Source organism: Xenopus tropicalis, chromosome 4, assembly GCF_000004195.4.
Source record: "Xenopus tropicalis strain Nigerian chromosome 4, UCB_Xtro_10.0, whole genome shotgun sequence".
Classification (NCBI taxonomy): domain Eukaryota; kingdom Metazoa; phylum Chordata; class Amphibia; order Anura; family Pipidae; genus Xenopus; species Xenopus tropicalis.
Genome location: NC_030680.2, coordinates 90,963,037 through 90,984,011, shown reverse-complemented (window position 1 = coordinate 90,984,011; position 20,975 = coordinate 90,963,037). Strand labels below are relative to the sequence as shown.

General features: G+C 39.5%; 1 protein-coding gene across 2 annotated transcripts; it reads right to left on the bottom strand.

Moving 5' to 3' along the window:
• Nucleotides 1-3,750: 3,750 nt before the first annotated feature.
• On the bottom strand, nucleotides 3,751-18,993 carry best4 (bestrophin 4). 2 transcript variants are annotated; one of them, NM_001123442.1, is given in 9 exon segments: nucleotides 3,751-4,914; nucleotides 6,699-6,853; nucleotides 8,224-8,304; nucleotides 10,298-10,450; nucleotides 12,328-12,405; nucleotides 13,695-13,849; nucleotides 15,963-16,291; nucleotides 17,817-17,980; nucleotides 18,984-18,993. In NM_001123442.1, coding segments are annotated over 8 exon segments (1,545 nt in total). In that variant the 5' UTR covers nucleotides 17,969-17,980; nucleotides 18,984-18,993; the 3' UTR covers nucleotides 3,751-4,472.
• Between the last annotated feature and the right edge of the window lie 1,982 nt (nucleotides 18,994-20,975).

Here is a 20,975-nt window from a genome sequence, read left to right as displayed (position 1 = left end):
AAAAAAATGAAAGGGCTTTAAAGTAATAAAAATATAATGCACTGTTGCCCTGCACTGGTAAAACTGGTGTGTTTGCTACAGTAACACTACTATAATTTATATAATAAGCTGCTGTGTAGCCACGGGGGCAGCCATTCAAGCTGGAAAAAAGGAGAAAAGGCACAGGTTACATAGCAGATAACAGATAAGTTCTGTAGAATACAATAGTGTTTTATCGGTTATCTGCTATGTGCCTGTGCCTTTTCTCCTTTGAATGGCTGCCCCCATGGCTACATAGCAGCTTATTTATATAAATTATAGTAGACTTTCTGTAGTAAACACACAACTTTTACCAGTGCAGAGCAGTAGCACATTATATTTTAGTTACTTTATACACTTTCATTTTTTGGTGTTACTGTTCCTTTAAGTCATTGGCCACGCAGACAGATTAAATTATATATATATATATATATATATAGAGACGAGCTTTAATTGTGTTTAAAATATATAGTACCCACATGGAATATCCAGATATTGGCAGTTCTCATTCACGTTTTGTAGTGAAAAGATAGAATATTGCATATCTTTAACCTTGTGCATGGAGAATGGTATAGTAGCTCCTATCCATATGTTTTAATAGTTTTTTTGCATACAGTAAAGAGGGACAGTTTACTGTTTAGACACTTTATTTTGTGTATATCAAGGCCACACCCCAGGGTATGCAGAAAAGGCACCAATCTCTAGCATGCACTATTTTTTTTTTTAGCAAAATGTTCTGGGAAAAAGTTTGTTGCTGTTTTATTCACATGCAATTGTCAGTAAGAACACTGCACACAATAAGTTGTCTGCTAGGCTTCTCTTAAAGGGCCAGTAACATCAAAAAACATTCATTTAAATGTTCTTTTACCATGCACTGGTAAAAATTGGGTGTTTGCTTCAGTAACTCTACAGTAGTTTATATAAATATGCTGCTGTGTAGTCATGTTGAATAGGGCAAAAGGGCATATTTACATAGGTGATAACAAGCTGCATAAAATGCAGTGACTTTTTGTATGTAATCTCTTATATATGTTGGAAGATAAACTGAACAAAAGCCATTTACAGCATGAATTCTCAAAATTTGGCTTTTGGTTGCCAGATTATCAGTAGGACTGGGTGAACAAGCAAAATGGTCTCTAGTTTTTATGACTATTTCTTTAGAAATACTGTAGCTCAGCCAAGTTTTGGTTTTTTTTTTTGCAAAATCATGTGACAGCAGTTGTGGGAAAAGTGCTTAAAAGTTCATATTCAGTTTTAATAATCATCCTGCCTCAAAATGTGAAATGATGCAGAAATAAAAATGTTTTGAAACCATTTTAGCTCCTAAAACTGCCATTATATGAGAGCTGCACACACAACCTCTAATCAGAAGCCAGAGCAAAATGAAAGATGGGAGTGCTGCTTCAGTCTCACACAGGAAGTGGTGACTACTGATGGGGGGGGAGGGGAAGAGGAGAGCAGAGCTGGAATGGACTGCCTGTGACATCGCAAAGCTCTGCCCACTCTATGCATATTCACTGCACTAGCTGAGGCTGCCTTACCAAAGTCTATAAGGGCCCGCCACATACTGAAGAGTCTAAACTGGAAGCTTGCAAAAGGTCTGGGTAGAGGACAGATTTCAAGCAGGTATGGACATATTTGAACCCAAAGGTATTAAAATAAAAAGACCTATACTTTACATGGTTTAGTGCATTGTAAAAACTTATGGTATATATCCCCTTTAAAGCAGGGGTCCCCAACCACAGTGCCGGGCCGTAGGCTGTGCTTAAAGGAACAGTAACACCAAAAAATGCAAGTGTATAAAAGTAACTAAAATATAATGTGCTGCTGCCCTGCACTGGTAAAAGTTGTGTGTTTACTTTAGAAAGTCTACTATAATTTATATAAATAAGCTGCTATGTAGCCATGGGGGCAGCCATTCAAAGGAGGAAAGGCACAGGCACATAGCAGATAACAGATAAAACACTATTGTACTCTGCAGAACTGGTCTTATCTGCTATGTAACCTGTGCCTTTTCTCCTTTTTTCCAGCTTGAATGGCTGCCCCTGTGGCTATTTATTATATAAATTATAGTAGTGTTACTGTAGCAAACACACCAGTTTTGCCAGTGCAGCACAACACTGCATTTTTTTATTACTTAAAAGCTCTTTTATTTTTTGGTGTTACTGTTCCTTTAAAGGGGCCACCCCTGATCCCAATTACCTGTGATCCCAGATCCCCGATGTGTTACACAGCAATGACACCAGCTATGCGAAGCCCAGGAAGCTTTCTTCTGATCACATGGACCAAAGTACTTAAAGCTCCATATTAAGCTCAGGGGATGTCACAACTTAGGTGGGAGTAAGAAGAATAGGGGCGCTGGGTGCATGTAGTTGCAGGGAAACAAGCTCAGGTCTCCCACTGATTTTGTATTATGATGAGCTGTATTATATTTAATAGTGTAACAATAATAAAAATTACGTGCATAATATAAAATGTAGTAATTACATTTATATTATATATGTAATAATTAAATTACAGTATATGCTATACATTTGTTTTGCCCCCCTCACCCCCGGTCCTTGGAAAAATCGTCTTAAACCGGTCCGTGGTGCAAAAAAGGATGGGGACCACTGCTTTAAAGGACATGTAAACCCCAAACACAAAAATGCAATCAGTGAACAGCCTCTTTGAAATCTTTCAATACCTGCCACACTGGTTGTCCAGAGGTTAATAGTAAGGCTGCAGCATCCTCTTAATCGCTTAGATTTCCTTCTGCTGTAACCCACTCTGTTTCTCCCACAGGAATTTGGTTTGACTTCTGGCTCTTGGGCATGCTCAGTTAGGCTGATGCCACACATGGCGTAGGGCTGATTTTTTCAGCAAGCGGAAAAGCTTGCTGAAAATTCAGCCCTACGCCTGCTACTTGTGCCTGCACCCGAATGAATGAGATATGCTCGGGTGCAGGCACATGTAGCTGATATACACATGAAAACGCGAGACTTTGCATTCTCACGCCTTTTCATGTGTATATCGGCTACATGTGCCTGCACCTGAGCGTATTCCATGACGCCATGTGTGGCATCAGCCTTATAAGCTCAAATTACTAAACACGCCCTCCAGTCTAGCAACCAGTGAAGAGATGGCATTGCTGGTTCCCATAGAAACTCAGCTTTTGATGTCTGTTTCAATTTTCAAAATCTCCTGAGCTCAGCTCAAACAAAGCAGAACTGTTATCAAAGACAGTTGTGCCCGTGTTGGCCTGTATTCTTGAGAAAATGTATGCTGAATTAGGGTCTGTGTGTATGCTCTGGCAGATTTAAACGTGATAAAGTACCAGAGGGAAAAATGTCCACTGGGTGAAAGCTGCTACTTGGTTTAGGAAAATGTGATGGTGCTGGCAAGTGGAGGGGATATATGCAGTACAAATGATGCCATTTGGGTGGGTGAGATGTGCCAAACTGATATACATTGTAGGCAAATGTAGGCTTTACATGTCCTTTAAAGAGCACAGGTGCTCGTGAGGAAGCAAAGTAGGTAGGGAGTGCTCAGTCCTGCCAGCACAATGTTCACTCAAGTGAATACAGCATATATAATATGTGGAGCAGAAACCTTATTATAGAGTAATTTTTGTTAGCAGTATAACTAGACGTTTCTGGCTGTGCATCAGTATATGTTTTTGGGCCCTACCTAAGAACATCTAAAACATCCAGCATTGCTTATATTTTTGGGCCTTAAAGGGCCAATCTGCAGTCCACACAACATCCACTTTTATTTTCAGACACTGATCTTAAAGAAGAAGGAAAGGTAAAAACCAAGCAATTGTTACCAGAAAGGTCTACGTAAATACAGCCATTAGCAGTCACAGAAACGCTGCACTGAGTCCTCTATCAAAAGAAATAGGATTTTTAGTAAACATGCTCTTGGATATCTGATTTCCTTTCTCAGAAAAATCTTTCATTCCTGGGGCCAGAGTCTGTGCAGTTCTCTCTCCCTTCTGGAATTCATCAAACTCACTCGTTTGATCTGAGCTATAACGCTAGACTGCAAGCAGGGGGCTATGAACACCAAGCTAAAATGGCAGCTGCAATCTTAGAGAAAGCTTCTAGGGCTCTTTACTCAGGTATAGTAAAGTTTTCTGCAGAATAAATATAACGTTCTAGGTGGCACTAATGTGGCAAATCTATTGGCAGTAAAATACTAAAATGACATTCCTTCTCCTTTAAATATATAAGTATGTATTAATATAAGTATCTACTGCATACTTAGAAAGGCAAGTGAATATCACAATACTACAACTTCTGGATGTTCTTTCAGAAAACAGAAGTAAAGTTTATATAAAATTTCATTTAGAAGCATCAAGCATTGAAGCAAATGTTTCCTTTAAAAGTCATCTTTTACTGTCCCTAGTCATAATTTCATCACTGATGCTCTTGAAAAAAAAACAGCTATTTTGTGCTGTGTAGTTGTTGAAGTTAGCACTCTGCTGGCTCTGAGTTCAGGCTCTCATCTGATGGCTCGTCAACTATAATGACCAGAGGAGGTGGCTTGGGCTGCTCCCTCTTTTTCTGTTGCTCTGAGGCCTCTAGCCTGCGAGGTACCCTGAGTGTTACCTTTGGGGTAGGAGGCTCACTTGCCCGGCTTTCCTTTTCATCCTCTGTTGTTTCTTCCTCATCAATGCGACCCACAGAGTCATGTTCCAGATCACTGTTGCGGGAGTTTGGGTTAGGAGAGGGGTAGCCATCCCCTCTAAATCGCACAAGATGGTGACCCCGTGTCCCCCGGCCCATAAAGTTCTTCAAACTTACTGCAGGTGAGGGGGCAGATGAGAGGAAACGGCTTAGCATTGGGGTTCGAGCCCTTGGCATATTGGGGGTAACCGCTACTTGTTGGCTCTGCTCTGCATCACCTAGAAATCTGATAAAAAAAAAATAATTGTTATTGAATACAGTTCTATTCTTTGAATAGTAAAATTAAACAAATGAATCCTCATTCTATTCATTTATGGTTGGAGCCCTTCGCTATGTGTTTGCCAAGCAGGGACCCAATGAAATCAGTAAGATGTTTGCAGAGATTTTATAATATGTATAGAATTTAGGCCAGAATGTTGAACATGTAGAGGGTACAGTAATGCAAAATCAACACACTTACTGTGTTTTATGTAGGATTACGCAATGAAAAATGTTTGCCCCAAAAAACGATATATTTTTGGAAAGCACACATTCTTCTGAATCTTAAATAAGTAAATATGTACAGTATTTCTACTCAAAGCCATTAAATTTTACTTACAAAATGCTCCATAGCAGCAGGGTGATAGGGTGACAGCTTGCATCCCTGTGTGTGCTGAACCACACAGCCGAAAATACCGCCATACACCTACCTGTGCCTGCACCGGAATGAATGAGATACTCTCGGGTGCAGGCACATGTAGCCAAAATACGCATAAAAACACAACGTTTTGCATTCTCTCTCACTTATCGGCTACATGTGCCTGCGCCCGAGCGTATCTCATTCATTCCAGTGCAGGCACAGGTAGGGGACATATGGTGCGTATGGCGCATATTTTTGGCAAGCCTTTTTCCACTAGCTGAAAATATATGCCATACGCTCAGTGGGGCATTAGCCTAACATGAGTATACATTAAGGCTAAAGCCACACGTGCATATTCTCGGCAAGCCGAAAAACGCCCCGCTACTGTAAATTTAGCCTACCTTGTGTCTGTACCCAAATGAATGGAATACGCTCGGGTGCAGGCGCATGTAGCCAATATTCACCAAAAAACGAGTTATGGCTACATGTGCCTGCACCCCAGCGTGTTCTATTCATTTGGGTGCAGGCACAGGAAGGGGAAATTTAAAGCGTATGGAGCATATTCTCAGTGAGCATTTTTCGGCTTGCCGAATACACTACTTGTGACATTAGCCTTAAACTGCAGACACTGATGAAAAACTTAGATGTGAAGCTAACTTTTGGTTCAGCAAACACACGGATGCAAGCTGCCTGTCACCCTGCTGCTACGGAGCATTTTGTAAGTGAAATTGTGGTGCCAAAATGTTAGGCACCCCCCACTGACTTTAATCTCTTACCTGAAACCGGGCGGGGTATATGCGGGTGATCGTTCATTTTTCACGTATGCGTAGTAGAGTGAAAAGCCGACTTTAACAAAAAATACAGCTCAACTGCGCATGCGTTGGCCCCAGGATTCTGCAGAAAGAAGGAGCATATACCCCAAACCAGTGCTGTTTTTTTGTCCCAGGAGCACTGACCCGGGGTGTCAGGTAAACGATTATTCATGAGGGGTGCCAAACGTTTGGCATCCCCAGTGGTTTATGCTTTACTTCTCCTTTAAAGTTAAAGTTTCCGTATCTGCTGCCGGCAAGAGTATGTTATAGTAAAGTAATGTGCTAGGTTCCAATGTTCCCTCAAATTCCTTTTTGGCTAGGTGCACAAAAAAAATTCTTGTGTAAGCATTTTTTAAAAACTGTGCCCAGGTTAGAATAAATGCAAAATGTAGTGTTTTCCCACACTTCTTTTTGCGCACACTTCTTTTTTTGTGCGCTGGTTTCAACACTTTTGAGTGCACACACCTTTGAGGCTAGGTTTACAAATATTGATAAGTATAGTAAATTAAGTGTGTGTGTGACCTGGATAAATAATTTTAAAATAGTTTTCCTTAGAGAGCAGAAATCAAGTTTTGTTACCGCATGTCGAAAGCAGATCCCATGAATGATGGTTTCAGAGTTTCTGCTGCAGTTGCCAAGGTGTATGGGGGAGCTGCAGTCTGATCGTCCCAGTATTTGTCCTTTTCTAAGGGGGGAAGATTCTGATACATGTCATCTACAGATAACAAGGAAACCTATAAAAAGGAGGGAATTTGCAACAAGTAAGTAAAGTGAATATTATGAAACCCAATATACACTCTGAAGGAGAATATCTCTACTGACAAATTACTTAATTATTTCAGAAACAGTGTTGAATTGTTTAAGGTAAAGTTTATATATTTAATTTTCGTTGGACAAGGCTTGTATGTTTGTTATGAAGATACTTTTACGTACCTTACCCGTATATTCCATCAAAACAGTTTTCAGGTTGAAACTGATTTTAGTTTTAGTGTGTTCAAAGCGTTAAGGATGTTGTAAGGAATGCACCACTACCAGATTTCTTTTGGCATTTTCCATAAGCCTCCTTGAATAAATGTATGCATGACTATAGAAATGGGGCATATTGAAACTACTGCTTTCCAGGTAGAGCACTGCAACTTTTAAATAGTGGAGGTGAAGGACCCCATGCTGAACTACAACTCTTACACACAATTTCATTATAAATCCTGAACACCGGTGGTTCTTTAAAGGGTTTCAAAGTCAAAAACTAAAAGCCAAGTCACGGGTTCTCTATTTAAAAAGAACCTTAATTGCAATATAATCTCATGAAATATTTTTTACTTTTTTTAAACATTTCTTTGCACTGCTGCCTTACCATTCAGAATTCATTGTAGCACTGATCATTGTACACTTGTCCAACAGAGGGCATTAAAGGATTTTGTGCACTCCACAAAATAAAAAGGACCACATTTTCAATGAATGTATATTGGAAACAGTTATTTTTTTATTTAATGGACAACCTGGAACTAGGCTTTTAGTTTTTTTACAAAAAGAACAAAAAGCAAGTAAAGAAGAAACTTACTATACCTGATATTCATAATATAGCATCACATCTCATTAGTTGGCAAAAACTTGATATTAATTACACAAACAGGTGTCTGCTCCCAGTAAAACAAGATGTCTGTGACAGCCTCCATAAGATTCACACACTACCCTGAGCTGCACCCTCTGAAGGCCCAACAGACCCTTGGTGACCTACCCCACAGTACAATCTGCTTGTTGAAGCACAAACCATTCTTACAAGCTAACCCTATCTCACAGAGCATGCTTTGACAGTTACTACTCTATCACTTGCTACAAGTCCATACTCACAGAATTCCTTCCCCAACCTTCTAATATGCCTGACCCATCTTAGCATCTCAGACTCCTACTGAGGCCTCCCAAATCAGGATCTCCTGCAGAATCCACAACCCCAGTAGGAATATATCCCAACTATAAGGCATGTCTGGTCATGTCATGTCTGGTGTACAATGTCTGGTAGATTTCCCACACAGTAAGGGAGGTCTTCACATCCCTTATAGTTACATTTTGGAAACCCTCCTTGAGGGTTACAGGAATTTCTTACCTGCAAGTTCCTGTCTATTAATCGGTTGGTTTCAAAATCATCATCATCCTCTCCAAACGGATTAATGATTTGCTGGGCGACCTGTAATTGATGCAAATTGGTAGGATTGACGAGTCAGACAACCATATCAACAATCATGACTTGTAAGTAAAGGGTCAGATGCCTTTCTCATGTGTCAGGATCAGACAGGATTAGGCCAATAAACTGCTAACTAAAGGTGGTGATAAACTGGCAGATTTCAGTTGCCAATTCTGCAGCTTATCTGCCTCTGTATGCACACCCCGATCGGCCTACCTGATCAATATCTTGGCTAAAATATGGCAAATATTGATCGGGATGGTTCGATTTTCCTGATCAATATCCTTGATGTGGTCCGACGGCACATATACCCGCCATTTTAATTTGATCATTTGGCCCTATATTGCCCACCTTAAAGCTGGCCGTACACGCACTGATAATATTCGGTGCGTGTATGGCAACTCGGAGAGACGACCGATATCGCAGCAGAAATCGGTTGACTCGCCGATCAGGTGGGTTAAAAGATTTTGATAGGGTGCCATTGAAGGCGCCTGAGCAAAATCTGTCTTCAGGGCTGAATTGACAGAAGGAGGTAGAAATCCTATTGTTTCTACCTCCTTATCTGCCGTTTCAGCCCTGAAGGTTAGTGGAAGATTGGAACGTTCTTTCAACCAATGGTTGCACAAAAGATCGAAAATCGCTACGTGTGGGGCCAGCTTAAGGTAGTCATACACGGTTTGATTTGCTTGTTTGGCGGGGTCACCAAACAAGCAAATCTTTCCTCTGATAGGCCCATCTTGGGTGGGTGATAACGTGCTAATGCAATCGCTTGACCCTATGGCAATACACATACGAAAAGTAGGACCGACTCGGCACCTTAGGTGAGTATATCTGGAGAAGATCCGCTCGTTTGGCAACCTCGCCAAATGAGTGGATCTGAATGTGTATGGCCACGTCTAGACTAGCTGAGTCAGTAGCTAATGCCATCCTGTGCATGGCCACCTACTGAAACATTACTGATTGGAATAGGCATTAATCACAATTTTTTTATTATAAATTAGCACAGGTTGGATTGGTCCCTCTGATCACCTAAAATGATCACACATGCGAATATTCTCAAGTGTATTCTCGATGCGACCGGGCACCCTAGGCAACCCGGTCGGCTACCTTGCCCCTGCACCGCTACATCGCACCCCCTCCTGTGTTTTAACGCGCATGCACAGTTCGAGCGTGGGGGGGGGGGGGCGCGGTGTGCGATGCGCAATAGAAGCGGCGCGACGCAAACTGTACTAGGGGTGGGCAGGAGAGGCTGCTGCCTGGCGCCCCCCAATCGTTGCGCCCTAGGCAGCTGCCTCTTCTGCCTAACCCTAGTTCTGGCCCTGATCAAAACACACAATTACCTAAAAACACCAATTCAAGCAATTAAAAATTATTATTATTCACTTACTGAGTATGCATAACATAGCATTGTTTTCTTTAAATTGTTTACTTATATTTTAAAAAAAGTGGGTTCTCTAAAGGAGAAAGAAAGGTAAAAACTAAGCTTTATCTCTGTGAAAAGATTTCTTGTGTCTGTAATTCATGTGCCAGAGACACGCAGCTCTCTGCTGTCTCCTCTCTGCTGCTCCCCCCTCCCTCAAGAATGCTAAGAACTCACTCCGCCCCCTAGGAATGTGGATCTGAGCCAATCAGCAGGAAGCTGACTAATAGTCTTACTAACTGAGCATGCTCACTTGGTCTGGGTGTCTGTGCAGGAGTGAGGCATTATGGGAACTTTCTTGTGGCCATAACTGATGTAGTTAGCTCTCTGAACATGATTGGCGTTTTTCAGTTTCTTCATTCCTTGGTGCAATAAATCCAGCAAGCATGTGGCCCTGTAATATGATTGTGCCTGAGGCTAATTTCTATGTGTATTTTCACAATTAACACAAAACAGGCAAACATTTTGTTAGATGATTGGCCTGATTTAGTTTTTTATCCTTGGTGTGAAAACATTAAAGCAGATGTTTCACTAGTTAGTAGAGTCCAAGGTATACAGATATAAAATAATGCTAACCTTTAGCCAACCCGAGTAAAAGAAGAACTGCAGCAATGTGAAAATAGGGACATACAAATCTATATTTGGTTTTTCTTCTTCCAATTCAGGCTCCAGAAATTGTCTTCCAATGATGCAAACACCAAAGAATGAATAAACGGCAATCGTAACCACCTGTAGTGACAAATCATAAGAGAAAGGGCAAGCTAAAGGTTAAAAGGAAACCAAAATAAAAATCTAATAGCATGCATCTCACCTGCATTCAGCAGTTCAGCACAGCCCCATCAGTACAGACTCCATTGGAGTGAATGGGCCTGTTACCATATGTATTTTGTTGCAATGGAATGAATGAACAAAAAGCCACTGCATGGGAGCATGAGCATGGTGTAGAAAAATAGCAAACAGCACCTTCTTGTCTCCATTAAAAAAGCCTTTATTTAATACACATGGCTTTTGGATAAAGCAACGTTTCAGGTCTATATCTGGCCTTTTCTCAAGCTTACCAACCACTGAAAAAAGCAATGCCTTTTATACAGGACATTATCACGCCATCTACTGGTCATTATTCATAGGCACTTTACAGCATCTAATTAGATACAAAACTTGTTACATTGCCAATTTTGTATACAAAAAACATTTACTTCTTTACAGATTATCCAGTGTTACCCAATACATTGTACCTGTAAAAACACACAATTTAAAACCAGATAAAAACAATTACATTTGAAAAATAGCTTGCAGACGGTATTCCCTATTTAGTCCTTGGGGTGTCAGGGTCTTAAGTCTCCTAATCCACATAGCTTCTTTTCTTAATAACATTTTTGTTCTATTTCCTCCTCGACGTAGTTTGGGGACATGAGCCACTATCTGGAATTTTATGATCTTGAGCAAACATTACCGTGTAAGTGCCCTAGTGACGTTTTGCAGCTTGGTAATGTAGTGGGGTAGGGTATGGTTTTACCAACCTTTGTTCATGTCTCCAGGAGAATATTGGCCAGCTAAAGGCTGCACCTATTTTACAGTTGTGAGGGGAACCATGTCCCTTGGCAGTTCAGTATTTGGCCAGGGGGTGTCAGGGTTCCCTATTTTATAAAAGGTAACCACATGCTCTGTCTCTTTGCGCCACACTTGCTTGAGGGGGTTGTACGCTAAAGGGCCTTGGACTCCCATGACTTATGGGCACAAAATGTATAAGGCGAATGGAGATTATATTTTAATGTAGCTTTGTAATAAAGCCTTTTTTTCTTTTTACTTTTGTGTAATGCCTGTTTATGGTTAGGTGCTATTGGGCATTGGATGCAGGTAGGTTTCAGTAGGTGAAGTAAGTGCCAGGAAAGATTTTTAATAGCTCACTCTGGGAATAAGAGCAGTGTCGGACTGGCCCACCAGGATACCAGGAAAACTCCCGGTGGGCCCAGGTGTCAGTGGGCCCTCCTGCTCCTGACCATTTGGCCTGTTTCATGGTCATTCCCTATTTCTGAATGGGAACAAAGAGGAGAAATAGATGGAAGGATAGATGCTAGCATGTAAATAAAAGATTAGGAGAATAAAAAGGTTGGGTGAGGAAAGGAGGAAAAATAGTTTGTAGAGTGGGCCCCTGGGGTCCCAGTCCGACACTGAATAAGAGGTAAGATTAGAGTAGTTAGTAGAGCAGACAGAGGCTCCAACGAAGAGGCCAGGAAGGGTTAGTATCCTGTGGTGTCAATTCTACTAGTATAGGGACACAAGCATTTAGGTTTAGGAATAAATAGATTCCTGACGTAATACACTTCTGTGAGCTTCACCTAGTGCTGGGGATAGTGTTACTGAGGCAGCGACTACTATCTCTGTAGTGTTGTGAAAACATCATCGTCAGCAAAACTTTTTTGTACTTTTTTATGTACTTATGTACTTTTTGTACATATTTACTCATCATTGTAGAAATAGGCTATATCTAGCTTTGGCTGTTGGTAGGTATACATTTAAACACACATTGCATTCAGAACACAAGGCTAAACTCCAGTCTACACACGTCCTTAGTAGTGTTATATATCAAGTTAAAATTACCTGACCTGAGTATACACTAGTGGGACACTGATCCAGTCATAGTGAAAGAGCATGCTACACTTTGCACGATATTTGTTCAGCTCCTGCAAAGAGAAAAAACAAACAACTTTAGAGAATCTACTAACCTCTTGCTAAAATGTACAAAGAGTCTTGCAGAGACTGGGAAAGTGTTCTTGTGTCATGTAAAATTGTCACACTATTTACAAACACTATTTATAAGCTCTAAAATAGTTATCTTGTACTATTTTTCCATACAACCAAAAATGATTTTATTTTCCCTGTCACATAGCACAAGCACTAAAAATTAAGCATTTCTGCTGCTAGCAGAAGAAAGCATATTGTTAAAGTGGCCTTTTGCAGTCGAAGATAAATGTGTTTTAGTCTTGGGTTATGTGACTTAAGGTAACCATACATGGGTAGATTTAAGCTTGCCTATTTGAGTCCTTTAGACCGATTCATCAGCATATCTACCCATGTATGGGGCCTCCCTGAGCGTTATCTTGCTGAAAATCAGGCAGGTATTGATGGAGCAGGTTTGATTTTCCCATCAAATCGGGGACCACATCCAGGACCGGATTTGTGGCAAGGCCACAAAAGCCTGGGCCTAGGGCGGCACAAATTTAGGGGCCTATGCCGCCCCAAGCTGCACTGGAAGTTTACAAATACGGCCCTGACCGCATCGCCCTATTGAGGCCTGTGCCTATTTTGACGTGACTGTGCCCAATTTGACGAGACCACAACTTTTTTTGACATGCCCACAAATATTTTGCTGCAAAGTTTTGCTCCCATTTCACGAAAGAATTTGCCAATGGCAAAATGCGGAATTTCGCTGCGAATCCATGCCTGGCAACAAAAGTTCGCTCATCACTAAGTGAAGCATTAACAGAAAAAGCAATATGTTGGAGATGAGATTCTTTGTAAGAAAATTTTGGTTGGCTCAAATCAGGTGCAAACTCCATAATTATAAATGCTTTGTACAGTTCTGTGATGATCTTTAAGCCTAGTTTTATATCTTGTAATTAGCCTTACTACCTGTTGTTTAAGCCAGACCAATAAAAATTTTCAAGCATAACCAACTAACGAGAGGGACAATATCTATGGTATTCCTGGTATAAGGACATCTGTCCCAATCATCCTTCATTCAATACCTGCATAAGTTTTCTATTGGGGGGCGCCCCAAGGCTGCCCCCATTCGGCGACCCCCTATCTCAACCCCCCCATGAATGCATACGGGCATGTGCGGGCAAGCAATCCCATAAATTGCTTTGGGAAGGGGTCAATATGAAGCATAATCAATCTTTACAAATTGCTGCCTAATGTTCCTGTGATATAAAAAGGATAATAATGACAATAAACAATAATAATAACATACATCCATAAGTAATTTCAGTGCCACATCATCTCTCACTCGCCCGTCTCTTCTAGCCTGGGCTGCCAGGTTAGTAAACCACACACAGGGGATCCAGTACTTGTTATAATCTGAGAAGAGACACTCATATTTCTTTAGCTCCTCGCGGGTCATAAAACCTAAGCCAAAAAATAGAAATGAAGAGAAGGCCTAAATAATAATGAGCAATTAAGGTATCTTATTCATGGCCCTTGTTGCACATTACAAAGAAACACAGCAAATTAATTTAACTTTTGCGTGACTAAAATTATGGTAAAGGCACATGAGTTCATCATATTTTTCTTGCCTAATTTCAGATCAGTCTGAATTTTGCTTTAACCCAAAACATTCTGAAACTTATAATGTTTTCTTAAAGGAGAAAGAAAGGTAAAAACTAAGTAAACTTTATCAGAAAGGTCTATGTAAATACAGCCATAAGCACTCACAGAAACGCTGCACTGACTTCTCTGAAAAAAGATTAGTTGTGTCTGTAATTCCTGTGCCAGAGACACGCAGCTTTCTGTTCTCTGCTCTTTACTGCTCCCCCCTCCCTCAAGAATGCTAAGAACTCACTCCCCCCCTTAGGAATGTGGATCTGAGCCAATCAGCAGGAAGCTGACTCATAGGGGCACATTTACTAATTCACGAACGTCCGAAAAGCGTCCAAATGCGTTTTTTTCGTAATGATCGGTATTTTGCGACTTTTTCGCGAATTGTCGCAAATTTTTAGAGCGCTCAATACGAAAAAGTCGCGACAATTCGCGAAAGTCGTAATGGCTATGAAAAAGTCGCGACAATTCACGAAAGTCATAATGGCTATGCAAAAGTTGCGACAATTCACGAAAGTCATAATGGCTATGAAAGAGTCGCGACAATTCATGAAAGTCATAATGGCTATGAAAAAGTTGCGACAATTCACAAAATTTGTATTGGCTATGAAAAAGTCGCGACAATTCGCGCAAGTCGTACCGGTTACGAAAAAGTCGCGACAATTTACGAAAAAGTTGTAACGGCGACGAAAAAAATCGCAAAAAATACGAAAAAGTCGCAAAATGTTTGTTTTCCAATCCGAATTTTTCTCATTCGGATTCGGATTCGTGGATTAGTAAATCAGCCCCATAGTCTTACTAACTGAGCATGTTCACTTGGTCTGGGTGTCTGTGCAGGAGTGAGGCATTATGGGAACTTTATTTACACAGCTCAGCGTTTTTTCTTCCTGTTTGGCTTCTGATCATCTGAACAGGTGAAACATGGGGAGACTTAAGGGCACTATTGAGAGAACTGAAGGTATGCCTGCAGCTTGAGATTAACTCTTTATTAGCCTTTCCTTCTCCTTTAAGTAAAAACTGAACAGCTGCAAAGTTACTCATTTCTGATGCCGAACAAAAGTTCATTAAAATATATCTAATCATTGGCACGGCTAGTCTCTGAAATGTTAGGTTACTACAAATACAAACCTCAGTCTTATTCACGAAGCCCCAATGCGTTGTTTTTACTCAGCTTACCAGAGTCATTGTGTGAATCCTAAGTAGAATGGTACAAATATTTTCTGTATGCTGTCCTTATAGAAGCAAAACTGTGCCCATTTTGCATCTTGAACCACAACACATCTTGATAAATGAAGCCTACAGTGTTTATGCATTATGTTTTTTCACGTTGCTTTAGCTTTAAATATCACCTCATTAAAATCAATTTTAAAAGATTTATACATTATTTTATGCACTCCTGCATGTTTCTAGGCAGTTTTATCTTACTTTTCAGTTACCATTTCAGACTACCATTTCCAATTTACTTTAGAATAACTAAGGTGACAGTACTTGGAACCAGCAAACTGGACCTTAGCTGTAACATGAATAAATAACAGCACAACCAAGTTATTTTTAGTGTAGAGAAAGGCTGCAGGTTTATTGGAAAATATTAAACAATATAATGCATACAGCTATAGTCTATTGCCAAATGTATAATATAATTGGCAAAATGTTTTAGCCTTTTGTGTTTTAGTAAAAGTATCAGCATATTTATGAAAAACTGAGCAGAATGCTGAGAGGTAAGGACATGTCTGTAAATGTAAAACTGTCTTCCCCTAAGAAAGGAACTACTTAGCTGTGTTACAACTAGGTAAGTGCCAATTCAAGCTGGTTGCAACATGCACAGATCATTGAACAGGCTTCAAGGCATAACGGGGCTTATTACCCACTTTCTCTAAAATTGGTCCAAACTGGAGAAATGTGTAAAAGGTGGCAATTGTTTTACCTGCTTCAACAATGTGCTCCATGGTTGGAAATCTCTTAAGCACCCGTGTACTGACGGATCTCAGAATGAGAACTGATGATAGATTAGCATATCTCATCATGGTACGTCTCAGCAAGCGCCCTCTTTCATCCCCACCATGGACATTGCTGGAGACCACACACATCAGCTGATCAGGGAGGGGAATATTGGTGTATTGAGCCCACCAACGGTTCACAATCAGAGTAACATAGAAACCCAGCACAAATGAAACAGGGATCAAGTCTGTGTATTGGTTACAGTATCGAGCCAGCTGTGCAAACTCGCTCTTCTGCTTTTCATTCAATAAGCACCTATAAGCAAAGCTACAATTAATATTCTTTAGGAATAATCACAAATAGAGGCAAAACTTAACTTACATGAAACCTATTTTGGTTATAATTACCTATGTAAATTGTAAAGTCAAAAAGGCAAACACAAATTTGGCTTTCAAAATATTCAGTATCTGTATATAGTATAGTACATACACATTGCACTGCTGGTCATGAATGTTAACACAAGTCAGCTAACCTGTGGAGAAGCATGCAAGGCAGTAAATTCTTGGATTGGCAAATTGTTTACCCTTGCATTTTCTTTCATTAGGCAAAATTTTACTTTTGGGTTTACATCCCATTTAACACTTTTCTGAATGTAAGTGACAGAGCTGAGCTCTAACAACCCCAAATTATTCCCCTGGTAGATCAAACTGTTACAGTTTTTTTCTGGGGAAAAAATGAAAGAAGCACAGGGCCGTCATTTTACTTACGTTTCCCAGGCATCCCTAGCAATGAATATCAGTCACACTTGTACTGTACAGTAAAATCAGAAAATTGTACTCTACTGTGTATGTGCTAACACAAGCTGGGGATGCCTGGAAGGTAAGTAAACTGGCAGCTTGGTCCTCTGTTAATTTTTCTGTAGATGTATTTTTTACTGAAAAGGTAAAAAATATGCATTTGGTGGTGCCTATCATTTTAATACCACCCCACTCTCCAGTGAATAAGACTTTCCATTGCATTCAAAGGGGTAGTTCATCATTAACTTTTAGTATGATGCAAACATTAATATTCTAAGACAATTTGCAATTGCTCTTTGTTTTCTATTTTTTATGGTTTTCAAGTTATTTAGAGTTTTGTTCAGCGGCTCTTCATTTTGGTATTTAAGCTGCTATCTGGTTGCTAGGGTACTATTTACCCTAGCAACCAGGCAGTTGTTTGAACAAGAGTTGGTAATATGAAAAGAGGGTGCCTAAATAGAAAGATAAGTAATAATTATAGTGAGTGACCCCCATTTAAAAGCTGAAAAGAGTCAGAAGAGAAAGGCAAATTATGAAAAAACTATAAAAAATAAATAATGAAGACCAACTGCAAAGTTGCCAGAAATGGGACAATTTATTACAGATTAAAAGTTTACATGAAGGTAAATCACCCCTTTAAAGGTTGGATTCAAACAAACTCAAACAGATGGACCTGGAAAATCTGTCAGCTTCAGCCATATTTTATAGAGTGGTAATCAGCGATACTATTCAGTAATGATCTGTCATAAATCAGCCCCGTAGGTTTATCGTATCTCTCTATACAGGCTGCAAGAAAAAGAAATGGGCTGTTCCTGTTTTGCTTTCTTGGTTGTAGTAACATTTAGGCACTTTAATTTTGAACGGTAATGATGAATCCTCATTTCGGGAAAGAAGGATTAACTAAAGGATCACTGGCTGAAACATATTTAATTACATCCATTTGTCTACATATCACACTTCTAGAAAAGTGGCCCTAAAATGTATGCGATTTTATAAAGTACATAACATATATTACTATGTAATGTATAAAATAAACAGCTTACCTATATGTAACACTCAGCATGGCATAGAGACAACAAAAGACAATAAACTCTTTGTATAGTAACTTATAAATGCTCCCTTTCCACCTGAAGAGCAACTTGAAGAAGCACCCAAAGCTGGCATTGGCCATTTTTAAAGTATAGGACACAGTCATTATGAATCTTGGCTGGAACAGACATAGAAGAGCGAGATAATAAGGGTAACTACATGTAGAAACAGAAGATAACAGTGTGATTAGCAATTACAGGTCTTTATCCCACAACAGTTTGTCTGCCCCTTTCCATTGGTCAAAATAATTCTGGTAAAAAATTGCCCCAAAACACTCTGACTTCTCAGAACAGGTTAACCATTTTGTTTAGATCTAATATTATTTACATTCTGAATAAAAAAAAAACACAGGACATTTTATCAATATTTTTAGGAAAGAAAAAAGTAAGTTTGTTTCATTAAAAAATGATCACGATGAAAACTACATTTTACAATTCATTTTTGCAAATTCAACTGTTAATAAAATAGCTTGAATGTTGAAAATACACCTCCCACTGACTTAAGCTGCGAGGTTTAAAGCATGCCTCGTTTTTTAAAATGTATAAATCCCTGAGAAAATGTAATCTCGAAGTAGGCTCCATAGCAATTTTTTTTGTTTAATATATATGTCCCCTTTATGTATCAGTTGTATGCTAACCAGCTACACAATATAAACAATAAACCAGCTGTAAAAGAATGAACTACTTTAAAATACTGGCGCTTATTTTATTTTGGTCAAATATTTGGTAATTATAAAAAGAATAATGCTACCCACAGAGAACCTAATCTAATTTATACACTTATACTCTTCTGCCTCCTTACGGTGCCACTGCTAGTAATTACAACCCCCAGCACTTTGCACTAATGGGAAATGGACTGAAATCTCTTCCATGTTAGGGACAATAAATTTCATTAGTTTCCTCTTGAAAGAAGAATGTTTGAAATAATACATTTACTTATTTATGGTGATATTCAAATTATATGAATACTGTGCACATTATGAAGTGTAACTCATTTACTAACTTCTTGAAAATTTGCATTACCAATTCTTTTCAAAATACAGTACTAATTTCTAATAATGCAGTGACATCTTTAGCTCTGATTTACAGTCATTTAACTAGGCTGCATGCAAAGACTCTTACCTGTGCCTCTAGTAAGCAGACTAAATGGGAAAAGCTGCCTGCTGACAGTTCTGGGACTTATATACTATGGCTAGGGATGTGCTTACCTTATGATTTACTACCTAGCCATAATGACTGTGAAGTAAACCTTGTGCATATTCCCATGAAACTCTCAGACTGCCAAATGCACATATACTCACACCAGAAACATATTCTAAAATATATTAAGACTCAGTATATACACTGCTGCAGTGTGGCAAGCATTATAACCCACGCTGTCAGTCCCTGTGCTTCTACAGCTGCAACATTTTTAGCAACTTGTACATTGCAGTAAAATACAGCAGGTACATGTTTATACCTGTCTATGAGATAAAACAGGTGCTTTGTGGGGGTCATGCAGTTTACAACCTTACATATACCCCTTTTCTTGGTACCCTGACTGCACCTATATATGTGTGTGAGTGTGTAAGACAAATTAAGGTTTTATAGGTTTCTCAAAAAAATTAGGTGTAGAGCCCAGTAACCTCAGCACTAAATTGTTGTTTGTACTGCTACTGTTAAGAACGGAGATTCCAGTTTATATTAGCTGTCCCTTATATTGATTTCTTGAAATAAAATGACTTATGTCATGCGACACAATAAAAGAAAATAATGGGGGGGGGGGAGAGAGAAGGGAGGCAGTTCTTTTGGAATGAGTGATCAGAACATTTGGTGTATGCCTTTGGCAGAACAACCCTAATGATATAATCGCATCAGACATGAATCCATAAATCACCGCATTGCAAGAGACATCCATGTACTTTAAAATACTGGTGGGTAGAAGGTTGGTCCAACAGATATGACAAATAAAAGCTATGCTGCTGGCCTTAGAGATTCAGGCCCAGACAGGCAGCCTGTGGGTTCTGGCAAATGCCAGAGGGGCTGCTGTAAGATGCCATAGACAGTCACTATTTATTTGGTGGGCGGGGGGCTGTTTGGACTTCTGTGCTTGAAATGCCAGGGTCTATATTGAATCTCAGACCATTTTTGACTGTACACATTTTGGGCATCCATCTAGATTCTGTGTGTTGGGATGTTCTTTAGCACTTTGTAACTTTACCTATGCCCTATATGTTCTTGCCCCTTCTGGGATTATGTTTTTTATTTCAGCATTGGCAGCGCAGTTTATTCTGCAGTTAGTTGATCGGCCTGGCATTGTTTTTATATCCACTTGTGTACTATGCTGTTGCTCTAGGCTGGCTCTTACTGTTCAGTCACATAAAATAATATTATACACAAAAAATAATAATATACTTGGTGTAAAGCCTGCTGAAGTTCTGGTTGTACATATAAATCATTTTAAAACCCCTAAAATTGGTCTTTGGGCTTAGGCGTTGCCACTGCTCCACAACAAAGCTGTCAAACCTCCATAACTTCTTGGCATTTGGGTATTTTTTTCTGAAAGGAAAGTTTCTTTTTTCTTAACAAAGATATGGAAGAAAAAGTGGTAGAAAAAAGTGGAAAACAATAAAAACTCCAAGCCAACTATTATTGATAAGGGCTCCCTCTTTCACATTAGTTGCATTACTACTTAAATTTAGCCTTATGTTTCAGTATTAGTTTTGTTTGTGCACAGACTCAAAATCTTAAGCAATATGAGGTTAAGCATATTTCTACATATTTTCCCAGGAATTCTAATGCTATATTTAGTTTAATTGCTAAATTAGTTTATTTTATGGCTGTTCACTGCCAGTATCCAAGATCGCTGTAAATATTTCCATGGTCTCCCGAGGGTTCTGCAATTCAGAGAAGACAGATTAAGGTTTATTAGGAGGAAGTTTGGGGCAGTTTATTCACTAAGATTGTTCCTCTTTTAGAAACTCCCACACAAACATAAACACCTCTGAATTGGACTCTCGGTAAGAGGTAGATCACTCATGTAATAATAAAAACATCAGTAATTACACAATAAATAATATAGACAAGTTTTTTTGGCCATGGAGCAAACTTTGAGCCTAGCGGACCAGGGAAAAT